At 46.0% G+C, this 17,430-nt stretch overlaps 1 protein-coding gene across 9 annotated transcripts in view; it reads left to right on the top strand.

The window, feature by feature from the left end:
• The window catches only part of SLC7A7 (solute carrier family 7 member 7), a 58,462-nt gene that overhangs the window by 37,908 nt on the left and 3,124 nt on the right, over positions 1–17,430 (top strand). For all 9 annotated transcript variants that reach the window (XM_070240794.1, XM_070240770.1, XM_070240763.1 and 6 more), the window contains 2 exons: positions 14,739–14,864; positions 15,671–15,815. In XM_070240794.1, the coding sequence (XP_070096895.1) occupies positions 14,739–14,864; positions 15,671–15,815 (271 nt within the window). The remainder of the gene's footprint in view (positions 1–14,738; positions 14,865–15,670; positions 15,816–17,430) is intronic.

The raw sequence follows: 17,430 nt of genomic DNA, 5'->3' as shown, positions 1-17,430 counted from the left end.
GCCATGCAAGAACTCATAGTCTGTGAGGGAGACAGACATATTAACAAATAATTGGGGGCCGGCCTGGTGGCACAGCAGTTAAGTTCGCACATTCTGCTTCCGCAGCCCGGGGTTCGCTGGTTCGGATCCCGGGTGTGGACATGGCACTGCTTGGCATGCCATGCTGTGGCAGGCGTCCCACATATAAAGTAGAGGAAGATGGCCACGGATGTTGGCTCAGGGCCAGTCTTCCTCAGCAAAAAGAGGAGGATTGGCAGCAGATGTTAGCTCGGGGCTAATATTCCTCAAAAACAAAACAAAACAAAAACAAAGAACAAAACCAAATATTTGTCATGCAATATAACAAGTATGAAAGAGGTGCCATAGGAGCAAGCAAGACAACTTTCTTCTCAGGAGGAGAGCTTAGGAAGATGATACAGAGAATACAATGTCTGAACTGAATTTTGAAAAGATAGGTAGCTAAATCCTAGGACGTCTCTCAGAGGAAATTGCATGTGAAACTGTGTGGAGGTGCCAAAAGGCAAACAGAATGTTCAGAGAATTCCAGGTAGTTGGTATGGCTAGAATGTGGGGTGGGACAGGGCCGAGGAGGCAGATACTGGAAATGTAACCCAGGGTCAGCTCAAGGAGGGTTTTACATGGGGCCTAAACAGATTAGACTTTATCTTGAAAGCAGGGGGAATCTATTGATTTTAAGTGGGGAAGTGAAATCAGATTTACTTGGAAGAAGAACCCTGGTGGCCATGTGGAGAATGTTTTTGGAAAAAGTGGGAGATGGAAGGTAGGCAGACCGGTTTAGGAAGCTGAAACCTGAATCCACATGAATGGTAGTGAAGGCCTGCACTGTGGGCAGGGCCTTTGGAATGGAGATGAGGGGATGGATAAAGAAATAGTTGTAAGGTGGAATTTCTAGGACTTCTGGATGTGGGGGAGGTGTGGGAGCTCTTAGAGGTGATGCTAAGGATTCAAGCTTGGAGATTGAGCATCCAACAAATATTCCTGAAGCACTAGCCAAGTGCAGTTCCTAACACTGGTCATTGTCCTTATGGAGCTCTCAGTGTGTGTGTGTGCATATGCACATGTGTGTGCATGTGCATGCTGAAGGGGGCAGGATGGGCAATACAACACGATTACAATGGATTATGATGAGTGTTGTGATTTGTGAGGCACAGGGAGCCAACAGGAGGAGACCTGAACTAATCTAGGAGTTTAGAACTCTCTGTAATAAAGTTTAAGCTGATACCTGAATGATGAAGAATTAACTAAGAGTAGAGAGGGAAGAGGAGCATCTCAGAGCAGCAAGAACAGAATGTATAAAAACTTGAGGACAAGAAAGGAGGGTATCTTTGAGACACTGAAGGGAGTTTAGGGCGAGCGGCAGCGTTGTGTTTAAGGTAGGAAGGTTGCGAGTTGGCCTGCAGAAGTAAATGGAGGTTGGAGGATAGGTTGTTATAAGCTGTTCTAGTTATTATTGCTATGTAACAAATCACCCAAAACTTAGAAGCTTAAAACAATAGTCATTTTATTCTTTCATGTTTCTGTGGCTCAGGAATTTGGGAAGGGCTGAGTGGGGCAGTTTTGACTCAGGGTTTCTCATGTGGTTGTGGTCAGATGGTGGCAGGAGCTGGAACAGGGGAGTGCTGAAGAAGATGGGGACTAGCTGGGCATCTTTTTTCTTCAAGTCGTGTGAGGGCCTTTCCTTGTGGTCATGATCACACGGACTATGTTGTGCTTCCTGACATAATGGCAGCCTCAGAGCTGTTGGACTGTTTACTTGGCAGCTGAAGGCTTCAAGAATGAGTATCCCAGTAACCAAAGTGGATTTTTCCTTGCCTTTTATGACCTAGCCTCAGAAGTCACATGGTGTCACTCCTGCCATACTCTCTAGGTAGAAACATTCACAGAAGACTATCCAGTTTCAAGAGTAGAGGCACAGACCCTACCTCTTGTTGGGTGGAATGCCAAAGTCACATTGTGTGAAAAGCATGTGGGATGGGAGATATTGTCAACACATCTTTGGAAAATACAATCTGTCGCACGAACTGTATTAAGTTTAGTAGGCTTTCTCCTATGGCAATGAAAACCCTCTTCAGGCTTTTAAGGCAGAAGGGTGACATTTGTGATTTAGATTTTAGAACTTGTGATTTTTTAGAAAGATTAGTCTGGTGAGAGATGATGGTGCTTGGACTAGAGTTATGTTTTGGAGGTGAGGAGACTGGTTAAGACTTGGACACTGATTAGATATGGGTAGAGGTTGTTGAATGATGATAAGATGCCCAGGTTTCTGACTTGGGTGATGCCAGTTACTTACAGAGGGAATACTGGAGGAGCAATTGGTTTGAGAGAATTTGACGGGGTCAGTTTTGGATAGGTTGAGTTTGTGCCTGGTGATGTCCAGTAGGTGGTTGGATATTCATACGTACATTCATGAGCCACATAACCACGTCTTGGTGAATGACAGACCATATATATGACGGTGGTCCCATAAGATTAGTACCATATAGCCTAGGTGTGTAGTAGGCTATACCATCTACGTTTGTGTAAGTACTCTCTATGATGTTTGCACAATGATGAAATTGCCTAATGACCCCTTTCTTAGAACATATCCCTGTCGTTAAGTGACACATGACTTTTTATGGAGTCATGACGCTTGGGCTGATGATATACTTTTGGGAATCATTAGTGTATAGATGGCAATTGAAATCACAGTAGCAGATGAGATAATCTTGGGACAGGATGTAGAAAGGGAGGAGAAAAGGGCTTAGGATAGCATTCTGAGGAATACCAACATTGAGGGATAGGTATTCCGCAAAAACATAGAAAAGAAGCATCTAGAGAGAGAGGAGGGGAACTGGGAGATGGTAGAAGAGAGCAGTTTGAGAAGGAGTCAGTGGCCAACAGTGGCCAGTCTGCTAGAGGTCAAGCTAGTTAAGGATTGAGTGGAGTTGCTTGGACTTACCAACATAGAGGTCACTGGTGACTTTGGCGAGGGAAATTTCAGGGCAATGAGAGTGGAGTCAGATTTCAGAGATTGTTTATTCATCCAGTGAAATTTGAGTGTCTACTCTCTGCTTAGTTCTGGGCCAGGCCCTGGAGATACAAGGATGACTGTTACCCAGTCTACCCTCATGTAGCTCATAGCTGATGAGAGAGACAGATATGTAAACCATTCTAATGCGGTGTGGTTAGTGTGGGGATGTGGGAGTCTAGAGGAAGGGCTGTGCACCCACCCATGATGGGTTTACACTGAAAGGTAGCCTTTCTGGAAGAACCATTAAGATAAAGAATGGAATGTCATTTGGAACTGGCAGCTAAGAGATCAGAGGAATCTTTGGTGGTATCTTCAGTGGAGTGGTGGAGTGGACATCAGATAAGGGAAGGGAAGGAAACATAGAGGTGCTTTCCAAAAGACTGACTCTGAAGGCAAGGAAGGTGGTGGTTAGAGGGAGGCACCAGGGTTGAGGGAGGAGTTTATGGGAAAGATTTAAGCCTGCCTTAGTTGGTTTGAGGATATATTTCTGGAAAGGTTGGATGAAATATCCTTCCTGTACAATAAGGTCTTCTCTATGGTTGGAATGCTTAGGTTCCTTGAGTCAGCATTTCTCTACCTTGAACAGCACAAGGGATGCCCTCATCCTTGTGGGAGGCAGCGATGCATGGTGGTTACGAGTGTGGAATCAGGCAGGTTAAATTTATTAGCTTCAGTTTCCTCATCTGTAGAATGGAGTCTCTACCTCACGGAGGCATGATCTATATTTCTGCCATATTTTCATCCTTTTCTATTCAGTGACAATTTCAAGAGGGCAAATACAGCTTCTGCTCCTGTCAGGGTGGCTGACTGTCCCTTTGTAGGCACAGTCTTTCTTTAGAACTGCCGATGAACTGCAGCCCTAGATATGCTAGTATTGCTAATAGGCCTTGAAGTCGTTTACTGCTTATTGCTTAGGTAAGTTTTTTGTATGTGTGGGTGACTTCACTCATTGCTGATTTCATTGTCAGGGTAATCACGTGTTGCCCTGTCTGCCAGGAATTCTGCCTCCCTTTCCCCAACCAGCACCAGCCTCCATGTATTCAGTCCAGGTAATGCTGGTCCTAGTGCCCACCTGCATCCCCTTCACTGCCCCAGACTAGATGGGTTGCTTCTTAGTGACTTCTGTAGCACCTGATTCTTATAATTGTCCGTGTTCACTTTTTAATTTTTAATTTTTTTGGAGGAAGATTAGCCCTAAATTAACATCTGCTGCCAATCCCCCTCTTTTTGCTGAGGAAGACTGGCCCTGAGCTAACATCTGTGCCCATCTTCTTCTACCTTTTACATGTGGGATGCCTGCCACAGCATGGCTTGACAAGTAGCGCATAGGTCCACACCCGGGATCTGAACTGGCGAACCCTGGACCGTTGAAGTGGAATGTGCGAACTTTAATCATTGTGCCACTGAGATGGCCCCCCCATGTTCACTTTTTAGTGAAGGCTGGGGACTGGGTCTTAATTGCAGAACTTGCGCAGGTCCTGGAACACAGTGGATGCTCAATACATGCTTGTTAGATGAGTGGACGGATGGATGGATGAATGAATGAATGAATCCTGAGTTCTGAAGGAACCCTGCTGTCCTCTCCAGGGTATTATAAATTGTTACTATTCCCAACCAGAGAGCTATGCAGATGGCCCCTTGTGAAGCTGATTATTCTGGCTTCTGAGTTTTTTGAGGATTGCTCCAGTTCTCTCTAGCCAGAAGCCCCATTACCCCAGGGGGAGATGATCCCACTTCCAGTCCCAGATACAAAGGCAGTCTCGTTGCTGCCTCCCAAAGGATGAGGGTATCCTCTGCACTGATCAAGGGAGAGAAATGCTGACTAAGGGCACCCAAGCTTTCCACCCGTGGAATTCTAACGCTGGAATTGTTCCAGTCCTTGCATACAAATAGGGAGGCACATGGTGTGGTGGAATGTGTATACAAGCTTTGGAGCTGGCTACTGGCTGAATGGCCTCAGTTTTCTCAATTGTAAGATAAAGATAATAAATGTACTCTGTCAGATTAAATTAGATGACGTATATAAGAATGTAAATGACCTAACACATAATTGTCAGTCTAAAACGGTATCTGCTGCTGCAAATTGTATTCACGGTCATATGGATCTGATTAATTTCTAAAAACTTTACTTTCTACATTCTGTCTTTGGATGACTTAAAAGCAGTTTTAATTTTACAGTAGCTCAGAGATCAGAGAGGAGGGCTGAGGGGCCAGCCCTGTGGCCGAGTGGTTGGGTTCGTGCTCTCCGCTTTGGTGGCCTAGGGTTTTGCTGGTTTGGATCCAGAGTGCAGACATGGCACTGCTTGTCAAGCCATGCTGAGGTGACATCCCACATGCCACAACTGGAAGGACCCACAACTAAAAATATACAACTACGTACCTGGGGGCTTTGGGGAGAAAACGGAAAAATAAAATCTTTAAAAAAAAAAAAAAAAGAAAGGAGGGCCGAGACTCTTCTTCCTCTTTTGCAGGAGAGGTGGAACTTTTCTCTTGGCAGAGTCAGGGCTAGGTGTCCAGAAGTCCTCCTCCACATGACTGCCCCTTCTTTGGAGCTGACATGCATCAGTCCACTGTTGGCAGTGTTGGACAGTTGTGTTCCTGCCTTGCCTACTCTTATCCATCCTGTAACCTAGGTTTTTTGCCTTTTGTTAACAGGACATTTTAGCTCCTGTGTCCTCAGTCTGCCCACGTACCAGTCAGCCAGCAACATCTACTCAGGGCCCCCTGGGAACAGACTACTGTTCTTTAGGGATCAGGCAAAGAGTCTTTGTGTCCCTGACACTTGACCCTGCTGACTTGCGTGTAGTCGGTGCTTCAACAAACGTCAGCTGGATGAATGGACAGAAGAAATGCTTCCAGATTCAGCTTGGCCAAGAAGGGCATTGTGTGCCTTTGATTTTCAGGGTAGTGGTAGGAGGCTGAGGGCCGCTGTGGGAGCTGGGCAGAGGGGAGGGCAGACAGCTCGTCCTGAGTCTCCTAGAGCTGCTCGTGGACTGTAGAGGACTTCGGATCTCTGTCTGTCTGAGAGCTTTGGCTACGTGTCCTTGTGCAGCTTTTCCTGGTACCAGAACCACTGATTTCTGGTACTTGTGGCTAATGAGGTGGAACAGCCAGATGCTGGGCCCCCAACTGATTTTTGCTCTTTGAACCTTTTACTTGGAAGCTAGTTACCTCTCCCAGAGGGGTTTTCCCAAGAGCCATTGTAAATTGGAGGTGGGGAATCTTACATTTCGTGTTCCACATTCACAGCAACAAACAGGCTAAAGTCAGAGCCTTGGGTTCTTTCTGGTGTGGGTTCACTGTGAACTTTGAGACAAACTCTTCACCGGCGTAAGTGAAGTGTGTGGATGCGTAGAGCTCTGTGCTGGTTTGGTCTTCAGGGCTCTTCAGGGGTTCATCCTTCGTCTCTTCCTTTTTCTGTTCTCTTTCTCTCTGCCTCAGAAGAAACTGAGGGGATAGCCTGGAGGAGGTTGGGAAAGGAGCTGGGGTCAGTGGGTCCCAACCCTGGCTGTACATTGGAATCACCAAGGGGGTTTGAAAAAATACTCGCAGCCTCTTCCTCTCCCTCCTGTTTCCCCAACCAAATAAATCTGAACCGCTGGGCAGAAGAATGGGAATTGGCTTAGAGAACAAGAATTGAGGAAGCAGAAGTTGCTGTTGAGGAGAACTGATGGGGGCCTTGGAAAGAGAGGCTCTCAGGTGTCACCATGCTTTAGAATCACCTGGGGAGCGTAAACATGCCGATACCTGGGCTCCATCCCAGAGTTCCTGACTTCATTGGCCTGGGTGCGGCCTGAGCACTGGACTTTGTTAAACCTTGTCAAATGATGCCAGTGTGTAGCCAGGATAGAGGAAGGCTGAGTTAAGTGAAGAGTTTAGGCTTATTTTGATCAAGGCTGTTCTGTATGTGATTACGGAAGGTAGCACACCCAAAGCAGGCAGATCATCAGACTCCCCTGGGAATGCCTGTCTCAGACCTTCTGCATCAGGACTTCTGGGGTGGAGCCCTGAAGCTGGCCATTAACATTCCTCAGGTGATTCTGATGCTCGCTCAGGCTTGGGGTCCTGTTTCTGAGGAGCTGAACTAGACCTAGCTGAGCAAACCAGTAAGGATCCGATTACCAAGGACTGGCCGGCTGTGAGAGGGAGCAGATGGAGTGGCTTAGTATGCGAGCCTCCGGGTGCCCCTCAGAGTGGCGCAGAGCCACAGCGACTCTAGAGCTGACTGAGTTCCAGGAGGCGGAGTAGGAGGAATCTGCTCCAGTGACCCATAGGGTTTATGCTTGGTGTGTCTTCTTGCCAGATGCTCTCACCCATGATGCCTGAGTAAGCGAAACGGTTCTGTAGCCTAGAAAGGTAAATGAGTTTGAGGACCATCTGTTATCTGAGAGCTATAACAGCATCTGAGAAGGATGGAAGAAATAATACATCAAGGAGGAAAAGTGATTTTTAAGGTGTAGAGAGTATCCTAAACTGGCATTAGACAACACAAACAAAACAAATGGAGATACAGCAGAGAAAAGGAGGAAAGGCTTGAAATTGCTGGGTTCAGGCAACAGATCTGAGGCTTTTTCCGAGAGCTTAAATTTAGTTCTTCTGAGGAAGTAGCAGCGGTATTCTGGAGTCATCTGGGTATTAGCAGGCCTGAGCATACCAGTTAAGGGGCTTGGCTGCTCCCTGAGCGCTGTGACTGACTCCACGTAGACAAGCCTACTGCAGAGACGTGTGGTTTTTCTTGGGCGACGTATGATGAAGAGCTCTTTGTGCCAATTAAGCCCATGGACTGCTATCCTTGTGCCCATTGCTGTAGGATGAATGATGTCACACATCAGAAGACACCTGACATGTCTCACTGGTGACTTTGAAGTTGAAGATAGTGAACTGAGTGGCAGGTGGAATTTTCATCCCTCTGTCAATCAAAGGCTGTGTGTGTGAAGGAGAAAAGAGACCAGAGAACATAGTACCTGATTGTAAATGCTAAGATACCAGAAGGATGGACTCTGGCAAGGCATAGAGCAGATTTCACAGAGATTGGGAGAGATGCGTTTAATAAGGCTGTAAACTGAAATTTTAGAGGAAAAGAGTAAAATGCACAGATAAAACTGTAAATCTGGGTATTTTGGAGGCTAGGAGATAGTACATAGAAAGAAGAATAAAGCTGGAAACGGTGCTCAGGAATGCATTTAGAGAAAATAGGGTAGAAGATTGGGAATGAAGCTTTTGGACTCATATCTGCAAACGTTAAAAATAAAGCTAATAAATATAGTTGCTTTTTACTTTTACCGCAAGGAGGGAACAGTTCCGTACTTGATTAGATTTGACAGTGAAAGAGTACACCTTGTTTAAGAGTGATGGACTTGCTGGAAGCGCTGAGATTGATGTCGTCTATCAAAGAGAGAGGTACTTGGAGGAGGATGTGCTGTAAGAGGGGATGCCTGCTCCCTCTGGGCAAGGTCACGTTTTGATTCTTTTGATTGCAGCGAGAGGGAAATTTCAGTACACCAAGGCACAGAGGCCTGTCAAAGGATTTCACTTGCCCTTTTTTTCTTTCCCAACAAATGTAATGAACAGGACCACCCAGTGCTGCTTCCAGCTCTCTGCCTGCAGGTGGGTTTCTTCTTACAGCTAAACGGGAAATCTTCCCTCCCTCACCCCAGATATGTGGCCTATCTCTTAGAAAGGGCACAAAAACCCTGGCCTCAGTTAATCCTATCTGCTTACCTTGGCAAGAAGAATTATTACATGGTGTTGTCAGAGGTGCTTGGGTTCCATTTAGGGCATTTTCCTGAAGGTCTCCCGTAGTAATAGTGCATGGAAATAAATCCTCATCCTAAGGGAGAAGCATGGTTAAGAGAACAGAGGATAAAAGCAAAAAGAAGTAGGAATAATGTAACTGTGGGCATATACTGCACACCATCCATCAGATCAGCGGGAGAATAAATATTTTGCTTTCCTAATAAAGAATAATAGATAATAAAGACTATAAAATTTGTACAAAAGGGAAAATATAGTAGTGATGGAAGCCTCAACTCGCTGAGCATCTTTTGCTAAAACCAGTTGCATTCTATTAGAAGCAGTACCTCTATAAATTTTTAAGAAATGGTTTATTATGGAAAGTTTCAAACATATACAAAAGTAGAGTGAATAATATGATGAACTCCCAGGATTCCAGTGCCAGCATGAATGATTATCAACGTTATTTTATCTATATTCCAACCACCCCTCCCTCACCCACTAGATTATTTAAAGCAAATCCAAGACATCATATCATTTAACCCATAAAGACTTCAAAATGAATCTCTAAAGGATAAGGACATAGTAGTAGTATTATTTACCATAACCAGGGGAAATGTGAAATCCTTGTGAGGAAGTGACTATGCCTGCTCAGAGTTTGTCCCTCCCAGAAAAAGAAATGCTGGGTTTTCTCTGGAATCTGCTCTAAATTTTAGACAAAGAGATGGAAGAAAAGTTAAGGGGAAAGAATTATAATCTCATAGCCAGGGATAAAAAAAAAAAAGACCAGGAGCTTTTCAAAACGACATTCTGATAAAATAGGTGAAAATTATCTTTTTAGAAAGAAAAGGAGAATCATCTGAAGAAACCAATGTGATTGAACACATTGCTTTTTGATCAGCTTAGAGTTTTAGAAATGTGATATAAGAGATGCTGGGAGATGATGTAACCAAGACAAAATACAAGAGTGGCCCAGAACTGCGAGGGGAGTGTCCTGAAGGTTCACGCCCGGCAGAAACACAGACCTGAAGAAGCGACTGAGGACAGGAAGCTCTGAGAGGAATGTTCAGAGCAAGAACAGCGAGGACAGGGCTGGATGCTCTGAGGGCAGTTAGTTCTGTGATGATAGATGGTGGAGAGAAAGGAGGAGGCCACAGTCCCATTTTTCTTCTAACTTTGCCTAGCAAAAGGATTGCTAACCTAGAAAGGGTGCAACATCTGTTGCCAATTTCCCCCTTTTTTTTCTCCCTGAAGCTCCAGGTCATAGTTGTATATCCTAGTTGTAAGTCCTTCTAGTTCTTCTGTGTGGGATGCCGCCACAGTGTGGCTTGACGAATGGTGTATAGGTTGGCGCCCAGGATCAGAACCTGTAAACCCCAGGCCACTGAAGTGGAGCATGTGAACTTAACCACTATGCCACCAGGTCCGCCTCAAATTTTAATTTTTTATTCAAGTGTAATGTACAAAAGCAACAGTGCACATGTCAGTGTATAGCTTGATCAATTTTCACAAACTGAACACATATGTGTAAACAGCATTCACATCAAGAAACCAGCCCCCTGGTTTCTCTCAGTCACTCCCTCTTGCCCCCCACACTCACATGAAGGGAAATCACTGTTCTGACTTCTAGAAGCATACATTAGTTTTGCCTATTTTTATGTAAATGGATATTAAAGGGTATGTACTCTTTTGTGTCTGGCTTTTTCACTTAGTATGTTTATGAAGTCCATCCATCTTTTTATCTGTAGTGGTAGATGGTCCATTCTTACTGCTGTTTAGTATTCCATGGTATTTGTTTAGCCACTCCACTATTGACTGGCATTTGGGTTGTTTCCAATTTTTGACTATGACAGTGGTATAGCTATGGACATTCCAGTATATTTACTAATTTTATTTGAAGCATTTGATGGCATCATTAGATTGCTAGAGCAGAGGTATGTGTATACAGCTTTCAGAGAGGTTCTTGGCAAGCTCTCATGACCTTCTTGTTGACAAGGTGGAAAAAGGTGGAGTAGATAAAAGAATAGTTTGATGGATTCTTCGTTGATGTTGTGGAATAATTAGGCATAGAGGAAGGTCTATCGTGGTAGACTACAGGGCTCTGCCTATGCTAGTCAACGCTTTTATCAGTGACTTCAGTGAAAACTGAGGACGTATGCTAATCAAATTTGCAGATTCCACAAAATCGAAGGCATTTGAACTAACTGATAAAATTAAGGGGAAAAGTCCATTTCTAGTAGGTGGGAATGATGCTTAAAAATTCACAGAGGAAGGTTACTAGGAATAAATGTAAAGTCCCATATTTGGGATTTAAAAAAAATCACTTTTATGGGCCCAAAAAGGGCTAGAGGGAAAAGCTGGTCAGTTGAGGTTGGGAAAGAAAGGAGTTGTAGTTGACAATGAATTAAAACTGAGACTCTGTAGTCTGCAACAATGTCTGGAGTTTTCTGTGTGGGTGTCACGTTTCCAGTGGGACACTGACAAAGTGAAGTAAGTGCAGAGGAGAGAACTGGGATAGTGAGTGTGGTCTGGAAGCCACATTTATCACACAAGAGGTTGAAGAAACTTTCAGGTTTTTAGCCTGAAAGAGGGAAAGGATGTTAATCCTTAATGAGAAGAAGGGTCATTATGTGGAAGAGGGTTGAGCTGGATTCTGGGTGGCTCCAGAGGAGAGGTCTAGGACTACTGGGTAAAAGTTGCAAGGAAGAAGCTGTTGGCTTAGTGGAAGGAAGAGCTATTGATCTCTTTATTTTTTATTTTTTGAGGAAGATTAGCCCTGAGCTGACTGCAGCCAATCCTCTTTTCGCTGAGGAATACTGGCCCTGAGCTAACATCTGTGCCCATCTTCCCCTACTTTATATGTGGGACGCCTACCACAGCATGGCATGCCAAGTGGTGCCATGTCCGCACCCAGGATCTGAACCAGTGAACCCCGGGCCGCTGAAGCAGAATGTGTGCACTTAATCGCTGTGCCACTGGGCCGGCCCCTATTGATCTCTTTAAAAATGGAATGAGTTGTCTAATAAAGTATCGAGGTGTTACACTCTCTGGGAATTTGAAGCAGAAAATGGATTAAATAGTGGCCTAAGTTTTGTGTGTTACATTTTATGTATTTAAAACTAATGGTGCTGGGAGAATTGTAGGTTTACCATTCTTTTTCAGGGACTGTTTAGTTTGAGCATCTGAACTAAATCTGGGCGTCTGATCCTGAGTGGGCTGCAAGCTTTGTTCTGTTCTGAATCAACCTAGGTGATGCTCTCCTGGCTTTTGGTGCTATAGCTGACGCTGGGCCTTAGAGCTAGAACTAGCCTCCTGCTCCAGGGGAGCCCATATAGGCTGGGTTTGATGATCCATTCAGGGGCGTCTCTTTAGATGATTATAGGAGTGACTTGTTCACAGCTTCTCCTTCCTCCAAAGCAGGGGTCAAAGCAGGAATGGAGTTGCACCTGAGTCAAGGGTCCAAGGTGACTTCAGGCCATCTTCCTGTGGACTTGGCCCAGTGTTAGGTGGGGATTGAATTGCACCTAGACATAGGAGGGTAGGGCATCTCTGTCCTTGAGGGTAACTTGCAGTTGCCTCCATATCATTCTACCCCCATAAACCCCTCCTGTCCCTGCCTCTGAAGCAGGAGGTTGGGCTGCACTTCAAGAACAGTGCACTTGGCTGGGCTCTGGGGCCTCCGGTCAGCTGTATCCGCTGGGCATGGGGACAAAGAGCCCAGTCAGCACTGCTGCCTGCCATACCCATTTCCTGCTCCCACGGCCAAGAGGCCCTGGAGAAAGCTGGGCTCTGGGGAAGGTGAGGGCCAGCTCTCTTCAGGCAGTTCCTCTGGGCCCTGGTTTATTTTCATAGGATTCCCTTCTTCTTTCAAACAGAACCCTCTGTGCTCAACAAAGAGAGCAGACCAGGGCAAGATGGTGGGTCAGTGGGGGAGGGGAAATACTGGTGGGCAAAAGGAGGGATACAAATGGGTAGACATGAGAGTAGAGAAGCAGTAGGGATTAAAATGTAAATAATCCATGTATTTTCATTTCAGAATTTGTTGTTGTAAAGCATGATGAGTTGGCTTTTCCCCGCCCACATCCCTGGACAGAGCTGAGAACAGAACCTTGTGGCACACGCTGCAGCCTGACAATAAACCACAAGCAGTCCCTTGAGCCCACCCCAGTTTGGTGTTGTGACCCGTGGTTGCCCTGAGGGCTAACCATGAATTTTAATTAGGGGTCCCATTCCCTTGTGAATATGGCAGCATTAGGAGTCCCTGGTGTTTCTAGTTGCGAAGGCAGCTTGTGTTACATTTGTAAGCCAGCAGCAGGCTCGAGGGTAGAGGTGGAAGGGAAGTGGCCTGAGGGCTGCTGAGTGGCTGGAGGCAGAAGGCCAGTGGGGAGACAAGGCTGGGTGACTGGCTGAAGGGCATCAACACATCTGAAAGATTGTGGAGGGCGAGATACAAGCACTTTGGCCATTTTGTGGGATGCTTGTGGAGACTGCCCACTTGTGTCTTTAATGATTAACTTAGCACTGGGCAGGCCTGGAGTTAGGGTGCATTTTTGCCCAGCCCTGTAGTAAGGTTCGTGTTTATTGTCTTGTGTGTTAGGCAGAAAGTCAAATGTTTGTATGGGACAGGAATGCCCTGTTTCTGAAAGAACAGAAAAGAACTTGGGCAGCAAGTAGACTAGGAGAGGCTTAAGTGAGGGGGAGAGAGAGACAGAAGATGGGACAGCCGTTCTGAGTAGACAGGGAGTACTTCCTGACTGTGCTGGTGGCCTGAAGCAGGCAAGCCCAGCACTGGGCCTTACTCTGCCCTGGTCAGGCAGGCTGACTCTGACCTTGCCTTTGGAGCCCTCCAGTTGCTGAGCTGGGAAGGAGAGAGCAGTGAAGTGATTCACTGCCGCAGTGGGGAAGGGGTGGGGTGGGTGCCTCCCTGCCTGTTTAAGAGGTTGCTGGGGGATTGAGGAACATTCTGCTGAGTTTCAGAATTGTTTCTTTTGACTTTCTTCCCCACCACATCCTGGGGCTGTTGGTCAACCTCACAGCATGTGTGGGCTTCCCTTCTTGAATTTCTTCTTCTGAAGTAGCTGATTGTAACTTTTTTGGGGGTGATGGCTTTCTCTGAGATTCTGATGAAAGTTATGGAGGTTTTTCTTACAAAAATGAATATACTTTGGACACATGTACATAACACTTTGCAAAGAATTTCAGGCATTGTGGAAGTCCTAGGTTAAGAATCCTGGCCCTAAGGGCGATCTGTGACCTTTACTGTAGCTCGGCCAGGTGAAGGAATGGCCTCCACCCTGGGGTAGAAGGACTGGAGGAATGTTTGCAGCTCTTACTTTTGCGTTGGGTAGTCGGGAAAAACGTCCTGTCCCCATTTTATAGGAACCTCGGCTCCAAGAATCTTTCCAAGCACGAAAACAAGCAGCTGAGCTGGCAGGCAGTAGCAGGAAGTCTGGCACCTATCCTAATCCTTGGCCACACGTCCTGACCTGCTGGCCCAGACATTGGATAAGTCACAACAGGACTCGTCAAGGTTACCACAGCGTCAGAGTGCTGGGTCCCTGGAGCCCATCACAGTGGGTAGGGGGTGGAGAGACCATGACTTTTCAGAGCCAGCAGCCGGAACACATCATTAATCCTGTACGGATACCGGTTGCCTGCCCCTGCTGTGAGCATTTTGTATGTAAGCAAGTCCACAGTCACTTTGTTTTGTGTCTCCTGTCTAAGTGCTGAGGGCGTGTGTGTGTTTCTGTTTGTGCTTGGTGCTATGTACACAGCTGCTCAGCAAGTGCCTTTGAATGATGGTGGCATCGACATTCTGGGCAGAGGTTTCCATTGTAGAACAGGTCAGAGCCCAAACACTTCTGTCTTTGGCCAAAGGGTCTATTTTGGTGACTGCTACTGGAAAAATTGCTTGGGAATCTACGGCCCTCTGGATGGTAGGGTCAGTCACCAATCGGTATTATTTTTCTTGCAGGTCTCTTAACCTTCATTAACTGTGCCTATGTCAAGTGGGGAACCCTGGTACAAGATATTTTCACCTATGCTAAAGTATTGGCTCTGATCGCCATCATCATCGCAGGCATTGTTAGACTTGGCCAGGGTAAGACATAATATTAATAGCAACTAATACTTGTTAAGTATTTTCTATGAGCCACACTCCTCTAAGTGCCTTTTGTGCACGATCTCATTTGGTAGGTACTATTATTATTCCGATTTCATAGATGAGGAAACTGAGGCTGCAGAATTATCTCGCTTAAGTCCCTAGCTAGTAAGTAGTGGAGCTGAAATTTGTACCCAGGCAGACTGACCCCAAAGCCTGTCCTTTAACTTCTATGCATGCTGTCTCCCAGAGGAGGCTGATCTCGGCAAAAGAGCTGACAGTCATGCCCTGGAAGCCAGCTTTTGCAGATTGTTGAGCCCAAGACTGTGGTTATGATTATTCTCCCCTTGGGAGTGGGCAAGGGCAGAAATGAGCTCCTTGTACCCACTCATCTCCAGGTTCCAGGTATGAACCCCTACCCGACAACCACTCTGCTGACCTGGGCTTGCTGCGTCCTGCCCTTCCTCTGCCCTGTATCAGCTCTGTCTGGTGATAGAAAGGGGGCAGGAGTCGGCAGCTTACAGGGCAGGACAGGACCGCTTCACCCTGTTCTCCAGCCTCTCTGCTCCTAGAAGACCACCCCGGGCCTTCCCATCAAGATCCCTGTGATGCACCCTGCATTCTGGCCCATTGCTGTAGGCATTTCTCTTCTGTTCCCTGTCCTTCACCAGTACCCTTGCTGCCAAAGGTGGTCTAAGCCACTTACCTGCTTCAGTGCTGTATTCTTCTGCTCCTTTACTGGATTCCCTTGAAGTTGGGAGGTAGGCCACTAATCCTTCTGCCTTTCCATGTTCTCTGGGATCCAGGAACCTCAACTCACTTTGAGAATTCCTTTGAGGGCTCCTCATTTGCAGTGGGTGACATTGCCCTGGGACTGTACTCAGCTCTGTTCTCCTACTCGGGCTGGGACACCCTCAACTATGTCACTGAAGAGATCAAGAATCCTGAGAGGTAGGTACCTCACCATCAACTTTCCATGGCAATAATGATAGCTATCATTTATTGAGCTCCTTCTGTGTGTCAGACAGCATACCCCAATCGCCGAGGTAGCTTTTTATCAGCTCCATTTTAATAGATTGGAGGCCTGAGGCCCAGAGAAGTAGCTTGTCCATGATTGTGGTAACAGAGCTGAGATGTGAACTTTCTTGTGTATGTTTTAAAAAGAATTTTTTTTTTTGAGGAAGATTAGCCCTGAGGTAACTGCAGCCAATCCTCCTCTTTTTGCTGAGGAAGACTGGCCCTGAGCTAATATCCCTGCCCATCTTCCTCCACTTTACATGTGGAACGCTTACCACAGCATGGCTTGCCAAGTGGTGCCATGTCCGCACCCAGGATCCAAACTGGCGAACCCCGGGCTGCCGAAACGGAACGTGCGCACCCAACCGCTGTGCCACCGGGCTGGTCCCTAAAAAGAAATTTTTAAAAAAATCCCTTTGCACATTTATTCCTTCATGCATTAATTAAAGCAGGTTGTACCATGTGCTCACGTATACTGCTTTATAGATTTTCCTTGATAGATCTTTCATCCACTCTCATCCCCACATGGATAACTTAAGGTCAGAGATTCCTAGAAACCTTCCTGTTTCTCTTCTGATCCCTTCCTTGTTTCTCAGACTCATACTGATGTAGTGGTATTGTTTCTGTCAGTCAAGGGTATTGCCCCACCATTGTTACTCTAAATTACCCTGTAGTCATGCAGAGAGAAAAGAGCGCTGCATGGGGAGTCAAGGGCCTGGAACCTGTCTTTCCACTAGTTGGATGATCATTAGGGAGTCCCCACCATCTCCGCCTGCTTCCTTATCTGTAATCGAGGGGGTTGAAATATGTGATCTCTAGAGACTTTCCTGGCTCTAAAATTCAATGATTCTGGGAACTAAGATTTACCAGGGAGTGGAATTTCTCTAAATTTTTAGGTCAAAAGAATAATAATAAACTCCTTTTGGCTTTGAGAAACAAAGTACACGTCCAGTGTTGCAACCCTGGGAGCACATAACAGAAGCAGGATGGAGGCCTGGGTGGTGCTTCCACCTACTGGACAGAAGCTGAATGACTCCAGAGTATTTGCCTCTTCCCTTCTTTTCTTTCCCTCCACCCCACCCTCCCCCACACTGTGAAAAATGTTTATAGAGACGGTGGCTTTATTGGGCTACAGGGACCTTGAGAGGTCTTTGCATCTTTCTCTTGGCCACTGGTTAGGCTGGCACCCAGGGTTCTCAAACTGAGTAAGGGGTGAGGTGGACACCTTTCCCAAGTTGCTTGTTTAGATATACACACTGCGCTTCCTACTGAGGGTCTATCTTATTCTCTGGTGATGTTAGATTTCACAATTTGCCTCCATAATTTCTTCTTCTATTTCTCAACCTTAAGACAAATTTTCTGATGTTGACAATCTTAGAGAAGGAATCCTGACACCAAGAGACCTTTGGATGTAAAAAACAAAACCAAAAACCTCCCATCTTCCTGTACTATTATTTTGCTGTAGACATAGTTCTTTGTTAATCCTTTTATTTCTCCTGCATAGCCCTTTCTCTGATTGTGATATTCCTTTCCCTTGATGCTCTTTAGT

Source organism: Equus caballus, chromosome 1 (genome assembly GCF_041296265.1).
Source record: "Equus caballus isolate H_3958 breed thoroughbred chromosome 1, TB-T2T, whole genome shotgun sequence".
Lineage (NCBI taxonomy): Eukaryota > Metazoa > Chordata > Mammalia > Perissodactyla > Equidae > Equus > Equus caballus.
This window is presented reverse-complemented; position numbering and strand designations above follow the sequence as displayed.